Source organism: Cygnus atratus, chromosome 3 (assembly GCF_013377495.2).
Source record: "Cygnus atratus isolate AKBS03 ecotype Queensland, Australia chromosome 3, CAtr_DNAZoo_HiC_assembly, whole genome shotgun sequence".
NCBI lineage: Eukaryota > Metazoa > Chordata > Aves > Anseriformes > Anatidae > Cygnus > Cygnus atratus.
In genome coordinates this window covers 61,421,583-61,439,074 of record NC_066364.1, presented here as the reverse complement: position 1 = coordinate 61,439,074, position 17,492 = coordinate 61,421,583, and the positions used below count along the sequence as shown (strand labels likewise).

The 17,492-nt window shown below is 39.4% G+C and overlaps 1 protein-coding gene across 9 annotated transcripts in view; it reads left to right on the top strand.

Moving 5' to 3' along the window:
• MAP7 (microtubule associated protein 7) overlaps positions 1-17,492 on the top strand; it is a 110,654-nt gene that overhangs the window by 64,324 nt on the left and 28,838 nt on the right. For 8 of the 9 annotated variants that reach the window (XM_035538918.2, XM_035538911.2, XM_050709937.1 and 5 more), the window contains 3 exons: positions 9,460-9,623; positions 10,464-10,575; positions 14,013-14,123. In XM_035538918.2, the coding sequence (XP_035394811.1) occupies positions 9,460-9,623; positions 10,464-10,575; positions 14,013-14,123 (387 nt within the window). The remainder of the gene's footprint in view (positions 1-9,459; positions 9,624-10,463; positions 10,576-14,012; positions 14,124-17,492) is intronic. The other variant, XM_035538919.2, reaches the window with a different exon arrangement.

Sequence of the window (17,492 nt, the reverse complement as noted above, 5' to 3'; positions counted from 1 at the left end):
CACCTGATTTTCCTCATTGGCATCCCTGATACAACCAGGAAAACGCACAGAATTTAACCAGGAAGTGTGTACTTCTGCATGTGAACAGCAGGAGTTGCAGAAGATGAGCCAAGGCCTTAGCTCCAAGCAGGACCCTGGGTTTGCTGGGTTGCAAACTTTACTAATGCAATTGCAGAACTGGCCAGTGTAAGTATGTCTCACCTTGCACAAGCTACTGACCTTCTGGATGATGACTGCAAGTCACTACAAGTCTGAAGGAGCCTGGGCACCAGGTACTGGAAAGCCTGCATGCTCTTTAAAATGAATTGTGTTGTCAACTTCAGTGCTCCTTTGACACAGTGAAGTGCTCTCCAATAAGGAAAAACTTTCCCTCGGCTGGTCATCTTTTTCTGAGGCCAGTGGGGGAATTTGCTCCTTTATCTCAGCATTCACGCAAGGTGCAAAGTGCTTTTCATTGTTATTACCTTTCTATCATGCACTAATGACCAACTCAGACTATTCTGCCATATAATTTCCTATACTGTCTGAAGCAGTAACATACTTGTATCCCAGCTGATGGGAGAAGATGAGAAATATATCCAAGGGACAGAAATTAGTCACACTGCTTAATGCACTGACTTCATGGCGTTGCAGGCAAAAATACACAGAACTGTTGCTTACATTCTTAGTCATCCTTACAAGTAACAATGCTCATGAGTTCACTTAGCAACAGGGTCTTGCCTGCTCCTTGCAGTCTTTCCCTTGCAATACATCTAGTGTGAGCTAGAAGCAGCTTCAGAAAAGCTGCAAAGGAAAAGAAGGGTTATTTAATGCTCCAGAGGAACTGGCCATACGTCAAAACAACCAGTTTCTCTTTTAATGTGTAATAATGTCTGCAGGGATCAGACTCTCAGAAGAGCTGCTATTGGAGTTACTCGGATTTCTTTTTGGCAATGATGTCAGAAATATTTAGGTGCTGAGCCCTTTCCCCAGACCTGTTATCTTTTGCTTGGTTTGTATACGTGTTAGATCCTGTTTCATTATGGCTGGTTAATACATCTGGAGAGAGCTTGCTGGGAACTTCAGATACTGGGATTAGTCAGCTTGTCAGCAGTGTAACTGAGGGTTAAGCAAGCAGTTGCTCAGTAGAACTGAGAGCACGCCCACCCCCACTCTCTGGTGCACTGAAAGTATAAATCTTGTAAAATGATAAAAGGAGGAGAGGCTGCTGCCCCTCTGCTACACAGCAGCAAAATGTGGCAATATAGAGAACATTTCCATGTTGTGAATCAGGTAATATTTGATGTTACGGTCAGTGGGAAATTCAAACGAAATATATTTTTCCCAGTCACTTCAAATTGATTTGCATCAGAGGGGAAGGAGAACAGTTCTCAAATAATGTGTATGTGAGTAACCATATTGAGTCAGCCCAAATGATGTAGGTAATGATGATACCCTGTAAGGTAGTCATGTTGTAATTTTTATTTATTTATTTATTTTTACATGCTGGACTTTCCAGTATGGGAACAACTATCAAGACCCACCTTCCTCTGCCTACTGGATTGTGGCTTGAATCATTTTTGAAGGCATATACAACAACCTTGAAATGGCTGAGCTTTTCTGTCCTAAAATATGAGCATAGAAAGAACGCCTCACTCCATATACAATATTCTTCAGATGTCATTCTTTTTCATTCTTGTGCTGATATGATTCTTTTTTCCAGTTAGAACCATACAATCATAGAATGGTTTGGGTCGGAAGGGACCTCAAAGACCATCTAGTTCCAACCCCGCTGCCATCTGGATATAGATGTATACAGATGTATACAACCCCACTGTATATATAGGCTTAGACCCTTCAGGTTCCGGAACAAATGAAGGTTACCGGCCCATTTTAATGAATTTGTCATAGATGATACTTCCATGTCTTGAATTCCACCCACCATCACCACCACCCTCCCTGCCACAAGTTTGTTCCTTGTGTTGTAACGATGCTTTGCTGTAGGGTGGAGAGAGATGCTTTCCTTTAGTTATCCTGAACTCTGATTTCCTAGCTACTGACAAATGAACATTTGTTACTGGAATGATGTGACTTCTCTTGAGAAACATTTCATTTCGTGTGACATAAAAGCAACATTAAACTGTAGGTTTTTTTTTTAAATAAGTTGATGTGGAATCTTTCATCCCTAAAAGGGAGAGTTCTGCACATGCCCGTGATGTACGAGTGTCTTGTGCGTCCTTGCGCGAAGAATTCTCCTGAACTAGCAAGAAAATTGAAAGTTGTGTTGTACTTTCATCTGTATACTTGTCTGCAAACATGATTTAGGAGCTGTCTCATGAGATTTGTATTCTAGTACGGCAAAGCAGAGATCTTTACAATGGCATGCAAGCTTCATTTTTCAGTGCAGAGCCTAGATAATCAGTCACTCGTGTCATGTGAACCATAGCAAAGAAAAATCTACACTACGTTAAATATCAGGTTTCCTAAAGTTGTATAAATGTGTGTCTTGCTGAAAGAATAGAGTTGGATTTTGTTAATATTGGGACATTTGCCATACAACGGTAAAACATATGAAAGAAGGGAATTTTTTTCTATAGAATTAGAAGTTGAATTTAAACTTAATTCATTTTTTTTTTTATTCAGGAGATCTGCCAAGTTTAGCCAAAGTTGAGACTTTGAGTCACCTCAAGAGAAATTATTTTTATTCCCCAAAGAAGGGAATAAAAATAACTTATATGTTCACTTCTATAAGTGATGATAGTGATCTGTAAGACATCTGTTTCAGCAGCTTGAGCAGCAGGAAATCATGTCATTTATCTTCTCTTGAAAATTAACTTGTTCACTCCTCCTGCTTATATCATATGGAGTACTAGTTTAATTGGTTTGGTGTTTGTTTACTGGGCAATATTCTGATGTTATGGGGGGGTTGATATGAGACTTATTTCCACTCTTGCATACTGTCTACCTTTATTTTTTTTTCAAGTTCTGCTGTACAGTTGTTGACGTTGCTTTCACCGTGGTGTGATGGGTCAACGTGCTCTGCACTCTTGAGGATTTGCTTGCATCTAGCAGTGGTATTTTAGCTGTGTTATTTCACTTACCACACTTGGGGGTCTGAGTACCTATTTTCTTTTCAGTTAGAGTTAAAAGAGTAGAAAAGATGAGTGCTGTCATCTTTGTTGTCCATGTATGTGCAGCATATATATATATATATATAATTTTATATATATATAATTACTTCACTATAGGGTACGCACTGCTTTTGAAAAGCCATCCCCAAACTTTCAAAAGGTGAATGCCTTGGCTTTTTCTATATGTGACTCATGTTTCCTATGACTAATAAGCTGTATCATTTTTTTCAGCTTTTTTTCTCTCAGGTTTGCCTTTTCATGTGGGCAGAAATGAAGCATGGCTGCTAAGCAATTACTTTAATTTTTTTATTCCCCTGACCATGTGGTAATGTTTGTAATACTTGTTGATATGCAAATACAGACCTTTAAAGGACTGTTAGGTTAATCTTTACGTGATTATATAAATAATGCTTTCAGTGTGTCCCATGCTCTTTAGAAGCCATATTTTCATTCTGCGCTGTTTCTGCTAGCACTCCTTCCCACAGTGTTTGTGCATGAAGTTAACACCCATCCTTTAACATACAAATATTGCATCTCTGTGTGACACCAACCCCCCTGGGTCACGTGAGACGGGAATGCCAGGAGGGGCTGTGGTCGGTAAGGGCACGACCTGTCAAATGGGGCCATTCTTAGAGGGCAGGGCGAGGGGAGCTGTCCTGTTCGTCTCGGCTCCAGCCCAGCATGATGGTTTCATCGTGGCTTTAGGTCAGTGTCAGGCTGTGCTTGCCACTCTTGGCTGTGTGTGACACTTGTCAAGGCTGGGTTGTTCGTGAAAAAAAATCATAGTAGAGAGCCTGGTCAAAGCAAAAAATTTTAATAAAAGCTAATGGTTTTTTTCGACAGAGGGCCTCACCCTCGACATTGCCACATTGGCTGCATCTTACTGGCAAACTGGACGGTGGTGAAGAGCATTCCCCAGCTTTAAAACTTAGTTGTTCCTGCTACTAAACTGTTGGTTCCTGGCAGGGTTTTGGTTCCAGCCAACTCTCCTAGCTGATTCCCAGACGAGGTTTTGGAATTGGCAGAGAAAGCCCATGGGCTTTTCCTAATGTATTTTGAGTACTGTCACCGTTTTGGAAGGTAAAGGTTTAGTGGCAGAGACGTTACTCCATGCTGGTTGGTTTTTGGGCACATTTATTAGCCTAGACCTGGTTCTCAATAACTGGAAAAGAAATAAATGAAAATATTTTTCTACAAGAAAAGTTACTGAGATTTTAAAATGGTTTTAATTCTGACAGCCTGAAATAATGTTGTACAGTATCTTAGTCCCTGATTCTTGAGCAAACTGTTGTAAGTCTTACATCTGTGCAGATTTTATCTACACTAATCCTGCTTAGACGCTGACCCTTTTTATCACAATTATAATCCTAACAAGGACATGTGGCTGGTTTAGTTTCTGGCACTGGGAGCAAAAGACGGTAATCATGCCGTCCAACTTAACTTTTCACTTAAGGAAAAGTTGTATTGATCTTAGGTTTTAGAATGTGTCTGAGTTTCAGGTTGTCTAGATCTATTGCAATCTTAATACCAACAAGGTATAAGCACTAAAATAATATTTAAAAGGTCATGCTATGCTATGTGTTCTTCTCCCAATTGAAAATGATCATTGGCACAATATCACATTAGTAAAAATTATTCTGTCGGTGAATTCCTCTTGGCTTATTCTGTTCTCTGACGGTGAGGGACAGAACCTTCTCCAAATTTCCACAATCAGAATTCCCACAGAAACTGGAAGTCAGTGGCATTAGTTAGCATCCGAATCATTTTGGGATGTCCCTCAGAGGTCCTGAGAGTGCCAGAAGGGTTTATAAGACTAGAAAACAATTTTTAAGGAAGATTAGTTTAAAAATTTCTGTGCTGTATGTCCCTCAGAGCGTGGCTACCAGGGAGAGGTTGGCTTAGCGAATGTGACATTAACTTCAGCTGTAATTACAGTTTTGAACTTCACCTTTTAATTCATTCAGTCAGCCATTTCTGTGGACTGCTGAAACATTCCCGTTTTTGGGTACGGTTAAAGCAACACCGATCCATTTTTCTGCTAAGGCAGCAAGGAGGGGATCACAGTTTCAGGCAGCGCGGAGCTGGCAGCCAGGAAAGGTGAAGCAGTGGTCAGAGGAGAAAGCTGCTGCTGAGGTGAGTGTTGTGAAGTCGGGAGAGAAGGCTGGAAAGCTTGGCAAAGACTATGAGCTCTCTAGTCAGGTCAGCTGTCTGTCCAAGGTGAGTGCAAAAGGCAGGCTGAGAAGGGGCAGTGCTAGACTGATCTGCCCTTATTATAGGCAGTAGCCAGAAGAAAAAGGGCTGAAGTGAGAGACAGCAGAAGGGCTGGCACAAGAGGAGCTGAGAGGACGTCCAGTTGTTCCACATGGATAAGCAGAAAAGGGAGGCTTTGACACCTCATGCATACTCCTCTTCCCCTCGCAGTCTAAAGCGCTGCAAAGCGTGGCACACTGCGTGCATGAAACTGTATCAGGGAAAGACGCTACAGAATGTGTTACACAAAAAAAATGTGCGTGGTTTGTAGTTAACCGAGCATCTCCTGCATTAAATTAGTTAATTACGGTGTAAAGTTGACTGGTTTCAAGTCTTGCATGTCTTTTACTATTGAAATATTTCTTTCAGGATTAATTTTGTTTTTCTTTTGCTGAGTTATTTTGCTACTTCAGAATGAGGTGCCAGAAGCGTAGTCTCATTATGTTCTCTTGTAGTCTAATCCAGCAGTACTAGTTTGCAAACAAGCAGAAGGTATTAACCACATGTCTAGGGCTCAGTTTCTAAATCCTGTTTTTATGCTCTAATTTCGTGTCCTTGTATCGCACGACTGCATTCCAAGCTATAGATTGTACTAGTAAAGAGAGAAAACAAAGATGTGAATTTTCTTGTGTATTTTCCAGCTTTAACTAAGTAATGTTACTCTGCTCTTTAAGCTTTCAGCACACATACTATTTGAATGACGACTGAGCTTCCTTTAAATGATTCTTGCACGTTGTCAATGTGTGTTGATATAAGGCTCAGTCCCAAGAAGAAGCCTTTTCTTTGGACTGTATCCCTTGCTGGAGTCCAGGATTAGGTCAGCACTTAATATAGCTCTTAGCACAGCTTCTTTAAGAGCCACCATAAAAGTGGGTATTTTCCCCTTCCACGTCCTGGAAATCAGCTGCTCTTCCAAGTTGGTTGGACCTTTTAGAGATATCTTCTGTTTCCTGTAGGCTCATCTGCTGCTTCTATCTGCCAGCAAGATATATATGTGTCCCTATCCATGAACCACAGAAGCACACCTATGCATTCAGAACAGGGCTTAACATTTTTTTACCCTGTAACAGGCTTTTTTTAGCCCTTGAGTAAACTTCAATACTTTACCTTACATTTACTTTTTTTTTTTTTTTAATTTCTGTCTTGAGTAGCAGGACAAAAGTTTCTGCAAATTCATATTTAGGTTCATGAGAATGAAATAAAAAAATATATATTTTAAACTCAGTTTTCCTTCATTTTTTCCTGAAGAAATCATCATACACCTGAGGATTTGTCACTGTATATACCTGCCTTGTAGATGGCAACAACTGAGCCTTAAGTTTATGCAAGAATAACAGCAGTGCATCCAAGAAGCAGTGAAAACAAGGGAGATGTGTTGTTCTGGCCCTAATAAGAGAAAATTAGGAATTAATACCTCAAAAGAATAAAAACAAGACTCTGTTTCTATATCTGTGAAAAAGGTAACTTAATGAAAATAGATGTTATACTTTCTATCAGAAAACAGGTGTGTTTGTATCATAAATCATGGTTATATGTACCAGTTAAACACTTTGTCCGAGCATAAAATTCGCAGCTTCCTCATGTTAACAGATGGATGTATATATTGTCTGCTAACTTTTGCCTGTATCTTGGAGGTTTGTTTGAAATGTGTATTTTTTTTTCTGTTATAATTTATTCCAGCCTAACACTTCCATTTGTTTTGGTAATCCATCACTGATTTATGGTTCTGTTATTGAGCAGGTTTTCATTATCAAAAAGCATGAGTTTATTACCTCTTCTGCTAAGAGAGGCAGAGAGTCAAAGATGAGTGTTACCATCCAGAGGTTTGGTATTCTGATTGTCTTCCCAGCAGAGAGAGTGTGTGAAAGTCAACTCTTCTACATACTAAGACATAAAAATATTTTAAGCCTTTCTCTTCCTGAATTACTTCTTGAAAGTTCAAATATGCTAATTTCATTACTTTTCCTAAACAACATGACAGGCTGAAGCCTACAGAAGCAATCATAAATAGTATCCCAGGAAGGTCTGACATTAGTGACAACAGGTGGAGCAAATGATCTCCACATTTTTATCGGGCAAACCAGTATTCCAGTGGCATCAGTTAAGAAGTTTATCTTTGCTTTCCTTAATTTGTCATATCCTTCAGGAAGGGCTTTATTTTCTGTAGATAGCCAGAGAGCCTTTCCCAGCTGCCTTGCCATTGTAAGCAGATTCCAGGCACGGAAGATTCAGATGATCTCAGAAGCTGTGGAAGTCTTTTGGCCCACAGGATTGTGTTGTCTTGATATGCTCATTGGACTTCTGTGACTACTGGGTAGAAGCCAACACGCTGCAGCTACATAGACTTCGACGACATCTGCATATGTTCGTGATCTCAGCATATGCTGACAGAAGCCATATTTCATAACTTGCCTTTTAGGTCGGTTTGCGTTAGCCTGGTGTCAGCACTGATGAACTTTATCTCTGCACTTACTGCACTGGCCTGCTGTTAAATTCGGCAAGCTGCCAGAGCTGTGGCTGCGGCGAGGGGAGCTCGGGTGGGCTGTGCTGCCCAGCAGCCACTCGGCTTGCCTGAGGCGTCCTGTGACAGCAGAACCCAGTAAACCCCTTTGACAGTATGTCTGCCCTGGCCGACAGCTCTTCACCTGGATCAGCCACAATTAGCACTGGCGGAATGAAAAAGAGTTGGAAGAAACCTGGCTTTAACCAGGTTGTTTCCATGATCGGTCTGATCTCAGTCCCGTGAGCAACACTGTCAGCCTAGGGGAGGGCGAATGCTGTTCCCTTTGGGGGCAGCCAACAGTTCAGTTAAAATGGTCATGAAGCCTCACCAGAAAAATTAAAAGTAAACAACATTTTGAAAGGTGTGTGTTTTCAGTAGGGTGTTCTGAACACCTAGAATCAATTTGTTTATTTGTTTTATTTGGTTTTGGTATGCTGTTAAACAACACAAAGCTCTGCTAACTAAAGGCTAGAGTTGCTGTCCTAGAGTATAGGACTGTAAAAATAGGCTCCTTTTTCAAGACTGAATTTAAAAAATACTGCCTCAGTCTAAGGAAAAAAAAAAAAATCCTTACCTTGGTAATTGAAAGGTTTTTTGAAACTGCTTTCCTGATTTCCTGCTTCTGCTGCACTATCAATGAATTCCTTTGCATGATTTTCTCTTGTGGTTCTTGGTGTTTTTTTTTTCTTGTGAAAAATGTATTTCTTCACATGCATTTATTCCTGTACTCCCATCTGTCAATTCATGAAGATCAAGAGGTATGCTGTGTTTTTTTTTTTTTTTTTTTTTTTTTTTTTAAAAAAAAAAGGCATGTAAGAGTTTTTTAGAACAGTAATTTCTGGGACCTGAAACTTTCAGGGCAGTAATGGGGAGAGAGAGGTCCAGTGTATCATACGTAGCTGCTTTAATGTGCGCTACAATTTGAGCATGTGTTCCATGAGAATTCATACCTTCACAAAAATTCAGACCCTGATGGGGAGTAAAATTCCTCTTGTATAGTGCTTCTTGATTTGTCTTGATTTGTGCTTCTGAAATGTTGTTCAGAGCTCTGCAGCAGTGGAGGTATGTAACAGATTTTAAAGCTCACTTTTATTCCAGTTTCTTTGGTTGTTAACGTTTCATTCTGGTTAGCTGCTGGTGCGGGTAACAGTCCAGGTACTACAATTATCACCCCAACCACTTCTATCAAGAGAGATCTGCATTGATCATTAAAGGCATTTAGTGGTGATAGAGTTTTATCTTTCTTTTTACAGTGAAAGATTACAGAGACTTGGCATGGTTTGTACAACAGAAGTGTGTTCACATATATCTGACTCATGTATTTATGTATTTTAAGACATTCTTTCTTGCACATAGAAACTGCATGGTCAAATAATTTGACTGCTTCTGGTGGTAGTTCACAGTAATTAAATTGAAATTGAATTAAATGAATGTGTGACCAGGGTACATGAAGTTTTAACACATGGAGAGATTAGGAAATTATGTATGTCTTAAGAACAGGATTTCAAAACTTTTTTTTCAAAAGTTATTCAGATTTTATTAAAGGTTTCATCACATATAGCATGTTAATATTTTTATTTCTGATTTTTCTCATAGCTGCAAGAGAATCCATCTGGTTAGAAAGAGAAGAGAGAGCTCGGCAACATTATGAAAAACACCTAGAGGAGCGCAAAAAGAAGCTTGAAGAGCAGAGATTAAAGGAAGAAAGAAGGCGAGCTGCCGTAGAAGAAAAGCGAAGGCAGAGATTAGAAGAAGATAAGGTAAAAAGGAATGTCATGAAAACACTTCTCAGCATGCTTTCATTGAACGATATGGTACCATCAAACTTTTTCTTCTAAACTTAACAGCAAGAATGTAATGTAAGCCATGGTCAGTATGAGAGAGAACTCAGAAGAGAATTTTATTAAGCCTTACAGGCACAGATACCACTTTTTCAAGTGCCCTTTGTGAATCTGTTGCAGCAAAGTTGAGCGTATCTGGGTTATAGTGTGTGGCACTACTCAAACTTGCACAGAAAAATACAAAATTGTGGTTCCTGTATGGTTGTGGGCTAATTTGTAGCCATGCGGTATAAGGGTAGCTATGTCTTAGTTACCTTCTAACAAATCCTTCAAGACAATGAGTGTGTATATGACATAGGGTAGTGGGTGACTTGTCCCAGTTAAGCTGGGAGCTGCTTGCAGTGTGATCTTAGGTAAGTCAGCTCATCCTTGTATTTTTTGTTCCTTCTCTCTCTCTCACTGGCTTAGTATTTAGTACGTGAGAGATTTAAGGTGGGAAGTAACCCTGGTGCATATTTGTGCAGTAGTTGTCATAATAGGGCCACTATTTTTTCTCGGCAATTCTGCTTAAGTTGGCAACACACCTTACCTTTTCAAAATTACAGTTAATAGTTCAATTTATTTATGGCTTAATTACTGCTTAATCCTGTTCTAGAATTAGGTTGGTCCATCTGAGTGTGTGTCTTACCAGGCAGTGCGTAAGCTTGAGCACAACTCCAAGATGCCTGCTAAGTTTTGACCATGGGGAGGGTAGCAGAGTTGGAGAGGATGAATTTTAAACCCAGTCGTATCCAAATGTATTATCCTGTTGTACTTAAGGAACGACATGAAGCTGTTGTACGTCGCACAATTGAAAGAAGCCAGAAGCCAAAACAAAAGCAAAACAGGTGGTCCTGGGGAGGAGCGCTACAAAGCCGCATTAATAACACAGGTAAAGAGGGAGGCCTGGTTTGTTAGCCAGTTTCCTTGCCCTGCCAGTTAAAAGGAATTTACTTTGCTTCTTTTAAAAAGACTGATGATTCAGTGTATGCTAGTTTAAATTCTCCGCTCTTGATCTTATTATTGCTAGCAATGGCATGTTTCTGACGTTCTTGTGTAGCAAAAACATAACAAGGAGAAATCGGAACAAAACTTAAAACTTGTTTCAGGATTTGACTAATTCTATAATTCTACTTTGCTACAGCTTCTCGCTTCTGCTGCTTTGCTGTTGTTTGTGTGTGTCTGTGTTGGTGTGCTTGTGCTGTGTCAATTTTGTGGTATGAGCTACTGTGTGCCAATGTTAAATATCATGGCTCAAAAAATAGTTCTGGTGGAAATGACCAAATACTGATATTAAAACAGGCTAAGGAAGAAAATTTATTATTTGGGATAAGCTATCTGTGCCTTGTACAGATATTCAGGGAGACTGGAAAAAGCCCCCCTTTTCCCTAGAAAAGCTTAGATGGGCAAATTAAGTGAATTTTTGCTGTATGCTTTATTCCTCAATTATCTTCTGTAACTGAATCTGTCAGTCATTAATTTATATATGCCCTATTAAATATGACTAGCCCAAAAAAGAGAACATCCTGTATTTCTTTCACCAGAAAGTGGTACTTAAAAAGAAAAGAACTCTTCTCTTCCTACTCTAACATGTACATTTAAATGCATGCAGTCTTTCATTAAGGAGGGGGAAAATGCTGAGAAAAGAATAGTCTGAAATCTAATTTGTCATATATAAGCTCAATAAACAGTTGTTTTTCATAAAAGGTTACTTTTTTTTTTTTTTGCTTAACTCTGTATAGCTTGATTTTTATTTTCTTTACTGTGGAAAATCATTGTCTTGCGTTCTGTCCCTAGGTTATTTTTTTGAATCATCATTCACCTTTCTCGATTTAGCAGGCCTGGAGCACCACTTCAGATCTCTGGGTGGTGCTAGAAAACCTGGTACATAATCACTGTGGTTTGTTGATTCCTTTACCCATAGCTAGTTCTCAGGAAATGAGATCATCAGTAACTAAACCACCCTCATGTAGTTGCGATGCATGCTTAACATCATGTCAATAGACTAGAACTGTTGTTAGTCCCAGATTTTGTTGTTGTTATTATTTATTTTTAATATGGAGAGTTATTAATGGCTGACTCTAAAGATCTGGCACAATTCACCAACGTGATATGTAATATTCTGTCTACTGCAATTCAAGGAGACCCAATTTAATCTTTTGTGTTTTTTTTCTCTAAAATGTTTTTGGCATACTTCATATCACACTTTGCATGTGAAGACGTAAAACCAGCTGCATTGATGCATACATTGCTCAGTTTTTTAATAACAAGAAACCAGCAGTCTTCTAGGCAATAGATTGCATTTGGCCTGTTCTACATTCATAGGTTTCCTATTGCCAACATGTACATACAAATCCTCGTGCTGAATTTTATTGACTTGGATGGTGTTCATAGATCCAAGAGAAATGGCGGCATGCCAAATGCAAGTGGTGATTTTCATACTGTCATTTGTCAGCTTCAAAAAGTTGTTTTATGCAGTATATCCGCTAAACCAAATGTAGGAACTTTTTTTTTTCCTGTAGTGAACTATATATCAACTATATATCCTCTCAGATATAGGTTAGGTATCAGAGATCAAAAACTGAATCCCGTTTCCCACAAATACTGTTCTGACCAAGTTCTGTGACATGTGAGGCCCGTGTATCCTGTCTGCAGTACTGAACAACACACAACACTCATAGATCAATGCGATATAATCTTGCCAGCCTACAGAGGTCTTGTTCATATCCATAGTAATTATGTTTTTCCTTTTAAAATCCACTTCTGAATTTTCATCCCCCTATCGTTACCTACTTTGCTAGTTCTGAACACTAACTGAGTCATCCTAACATTAGATCAAGTGAGTAAACGATCATATGGGGTAGGGGAGAATCTTTCTTTCTTTCCCCCAGCCACTTACAGTGAATCCTATATAATTCATAGATCTGGGAAGAGTAAAGGTATTTTTCATGCGCTGTATTTCTATGCAGTTTTCTCTACCTACAATGAATATACTTTAATCCACTAGATCAAGCAGCTAAATATAATGTTGATGTACTTGTCATAATCGGTTGCAGATAATCCTGCAGCATCCTCCTCTTTAATGTTATTGGTGTCCTGATCTTGTATCTGCTTCCAAAACAGTATGTGGATGTATCTGTGGACACACGGAATATGAATCAGCAGAGCATTTAGGCACGTGCTCAAGCCTCACTGGATTTCAGCGTGTTTAAATGCTTTGTTGAGTAACATTGAGGATCAGTACCTGCAAAAATGTAAGCAAAAGCACAATGAGCTCTCCCAGCATCTTCTGATTGCCACCTTTCTGAACAGAAACTTGCAGTGGAGGATATTTAGTTGATGCACTTGGATTTATTTTATTTATTTATTTATTTATTTTTGAGGGAGAAGAGAAAGCGCATAGCTGGCCTGTCCAGCTCATTCTTCCTCTTTGGCCCTTCCTAACAACTTCCCATGGCATGTACACACATGCACAAAGCACGTATGATCTGCATTCTTGAAGGAACCATCATCGTCCCAACAGGATGCAGATGATGACTGCAGCAGTTGCACACGCAAATGCTATAATGCTGCTCTAAGTCCACAGAGACTAAAAGCAAAATAAATCCCTTTAGTATTACGTACCAAGTGTGCATCACAAGAAGTCTGTAGCCTTCCACAGAGATTCATTTTCTTTATCTGTTAAGCTGTGTGTAGTTAGTCAATCCAAAACTGCAACTTCATTCACAGCAGGTAGAAAATGACTCTGTGGTGGGAGATTCACCACTTTCACAGAACTATGGAAGTTATGTCTTTGAATTCCTCTTGTACTTACCGTTGCTTCCCATGTGGACTAGCCTTCCCTTAATCTCTCAGTATTATTTTATCACAATGCTGGCCGTCTGCCTAATAACAGTGCCTTGCCCAATGTCACCTTTGATTCAGGTGCTAAAGGGTTTTATATGAACGACCTCATGTTTCCAAGTCCTTTCCCTGAAGCTCTCTATTTTGAGACATGAGCGATGGGTTTCTGAGCATATCGAAAGGAATGTGGAAATACCATCTTGGCTACTAGTATCTACTTCAAATCTTCCATTAAGGTCCTTGGATTGCAACCTGATTGATAATCAGTGAACAGAGTATTTCAGACATTTTAAATTTAAATTGGACAGTTTTGTGCCCAGTCTTTGAGTCATCTGTACAACGTCTGCTGAGAAGTCCTTTCTATTTTGAAAGTTCTTGTGGTAGAGCAGGAATGACCTAGTCATGTTTTCCTCCTCCCACTAGTGAGCTAGGAACTGGCATTACTGCATGTGGGCTGTCAATTAGCATTATCTCCATTTGTTTTAGATCCAGACAGGCGGTCTGTTTCAACAATGAACCTTTCGAAACATGTTGATCCAGTCATTAACAAGCGGCTCTCCTCCTCATCTGCAACATTACTAAATTCTTCAGACAGAGGTACAGTTTCAAAGAGGACAAAAAAAAGAGCGAGAAAACATCCTATACTGATGTATGGCTTTGCACGTAAAACAAGTTTCTGAAGTCATTTTCTGTACTTTATCTAAATGGAGTGAAAAGACTCCAAATGTGAAAAGTAAATGGTTGAACATCTTTTTTTCCTGTGAGAAGAAATATGTATTTCTCATTTTTAAAACAAGAGAATTTACCTAAACAATCTTCCTTCAGCAAATGATAAAAGCGGTGCTTCTGTCAGGTTTTTAGTAAATGAGGTACAGCAATTGAAAGAACACATCTCTCCATAGTGCATGCAATCATTTATGACCTTTTATTTACATTAGGCCATTTTGTCATTATTTTGCTTTTCTTTTACTTTGGTAGTAGTTCTTGAGTATCTTAGAACATGTTGCATGAAGCTTTCAAGCAGTTATTTTATTACCACTTCTGATTTATTTTTTTTTGATGAGGGGATATGGGGTTTTTTGTACAGTGTCTGTTTATTGACTTTGTCTTTTAAAGATTGCTTTACTTTGGTGTATGTCTTTGATGTTTACAACTCTGCACAACTGATAAACAATCAGGCTTTTATAAGTTAAGGTAGCTGAATTGCTGCCTGTGTTCTGAGGATTTATGGGGTTTTGAAGCACTGAGCCAAAAGGAGTTTAATAAAAGAATGTCTCTTGTATAACTTGTGAAAACAGCTTTGTAGTAAAGTACTCAGTAGGGATATTTTGTCCTCTACTGAGAATGAGAAGTTCTGTCCCATTTCAATCCAGATAAGTGCATATTTCCAAAAACAATTTTTAGAATGGAGCTTCAGTTTTATTGCAAAACCGGGTGGTAGGCATCATGATTTGTATGTTTTAAGTGCCACGTTTCACATGCATGCTCGTATGTTTGTTTCAGATTGATTTAACCATGTTAATCCTTGTGGGTTAACACAGTTGTGGAGTCTGGTAACCTGTGGAAAATAGGCTTATCCTCGGAAATAATTTATTCCAAAGCTCCAATACTTTTTCACTCTAAATGTGGAAACCCAAATAGTTTTTATTTTGTTACCTTTTTAGGTGTGTATGTATATATATTGTTTCCAGGTGGTCCTTTGCCAGGGGTGATTCTTTGAGGAAGGATCTCGGGAGGAAGAGGGAACAGCAGGTGGCATTAAATATGAAGGGTAGTGTCTTACGGGCTGTAGGTCAAAGTGCTGTAGTTTTTGCCACCAATTTCAAATTCTGGAGAAGTTAGTACTAGGCAGTCTAATGATGGGGGAAGGGAAGGAATAAGGAAGTGAGGGCCATATGTAAAAAACTTTAAATGCCAAAGCATACCTTGCTTAGCATCTCCATTAAAACCAGCACAGGACTCCTCAGAAGTCTCATGTCTTTCACAGACTCCAAGACAGAAAGCAAACCCAAATGCTATAAATGCCCTCTTTCTCGTGCAGTCATATACCCCAGTCTAGCTGAGCACACTGGGTAAGTGCTGCTGGCAGCCCAGGTGGCCTCAGCATCTTAAGACACGTGCTTAAAGGAATGATCTGCCTGTCTGCTCCCCTTGTCGCCTTCCAGAGGGCACCCAATCATGTTTTGTCATGTAACATATACTCCTACCCACAAAACAGGGAGCTGGAGATGAGGATGATAAGCTTACCCTAAGTGGCTTACAGGTGTCATCAAGAACATGTCTTCTATTAAGCAGTAGTTTATTGTTTTTATTTATTTATTTATTACTATTTGAAGGACAGGATTTATTATGACCCAGCCAAAGACAAAAGTTTTCATTAATGGATTGCCTGGTGAATTTCTTTTAAGTATAATACTGCTACATAGCTCTTTATGAGAATTTTATAATCAGGCAGCTAGAACAGGCTTTTATGTGAGTGGTACAGGTCTGGATAGTTCAAACTTTGTAATCAAATATGAAGAAACACATTCAGTTGGAGAAAGCTGCTGTCAACCAATGGATTCTGGTAATGGTGCTCTTTAAGGAAAACTTAGCAAGTGGATACTACCGTAGATAAAGTATGACTTCCTTAGTTTTGAAAAGCAAAACCTGCACTGTAGTTATGTTCTTCTTCCTCTGCAGTGAGAGAGTTTCTCTCAAAACATGTGATGGTCTTGATCACTGCATCAGCTTTGTCTGCCACCTGTATAGAAGAAGTTCAAGGGCTCCAGTATTGTTACCTGCTGAAGGAGAATCTAAGGATAGAATAGTCTTTCCCATCTGCTCCTCAGCATTTTTGTGTCTCTCTGTGAGCAACCACCATGTATCAGTGAGAGTCTTTCCTTTGCGGTGCTCATCAGGAGACCTGTTAAATCCATGCCTCCCATCTGTTGCTAGAAATAATCAGATGCTATTGTTTGCTTACTTACAATTTATTCTGCTGCTGCTAAGACAGCTTTCCAGTGTTCAGCTGGTATATATTGAAGATAAATACAGGTGACTGCAAGCAAGTCACTGTTGCCAGCTCCCTGACACTTTGTGGGTTGTTTTTTTGTTTTTGGTTTTTTTTTGGTGGTGATGGACTTTTTTTTTCTAGTCACAAGTAAGGCAATAAGGACCTTCATTAATATGTTTAAACTAACCTGTTAGTAGCTGGAGGTAGGGGTACTTCCACCAGCACCTGTACCAGGAATGTGCTTCCAGTGTAGGACCAAGGAGCAAATAGCCCTGGGAGTGGTAGCCTAGCATAACATGAGAGGAAAAAAACAAAACCAAAACCAAAACAACCAAAACAAACAAAAAAAACTTTTCCCCTTCTCTGTCAGGTGTTTCGAAGTACTAAAGCTTGAAAATATCACCCCAAGGCTTTAAAAACAAGAGCAGCAAGGAAAAAAAATAAAGAAAACAAAATGACCTCAATGTTTTAAAGCTGTTCTTATGATTTTCTTGTTATTCTGGGACACTCCTTGTTTTGTATTCAGCTTGCTTCAGTGTGAACTGTACACCAAAGCCCAGTTGTTCAAAGAATTTAGTTATTAATGCTCTTGTACTTGGAACTCACTGAGCCAAAGTTTATCTGGCTGTTCTAGGTTGACGGTAATGCTAAGGACTGGTAGAGTATGTATTTTAAGTGTCAAGCGTGGTGTTTTCAGGGAGCTGTGCATTTGGAAAATTCAGTCAGCAATGATGATCTACAAAACCTAGATGTGTTTAAATGAACTCTGACCTAAACCCATTTTAGAGATTTAGGGAGATTCACCTCCAAGCTCCTGGCTGAAACTATTTTGACACCTTCAAACCACTGCTTGAAATAGACCAACAAAACCCCGCTTCTCTCTCTTAGCTCACTGTTGGAGCATGTCAGCTAACCCTATCCCAGACACTGCCCTGGTGCTGTTAGTTGGGTGCTGTGGCACAGCATTGCTT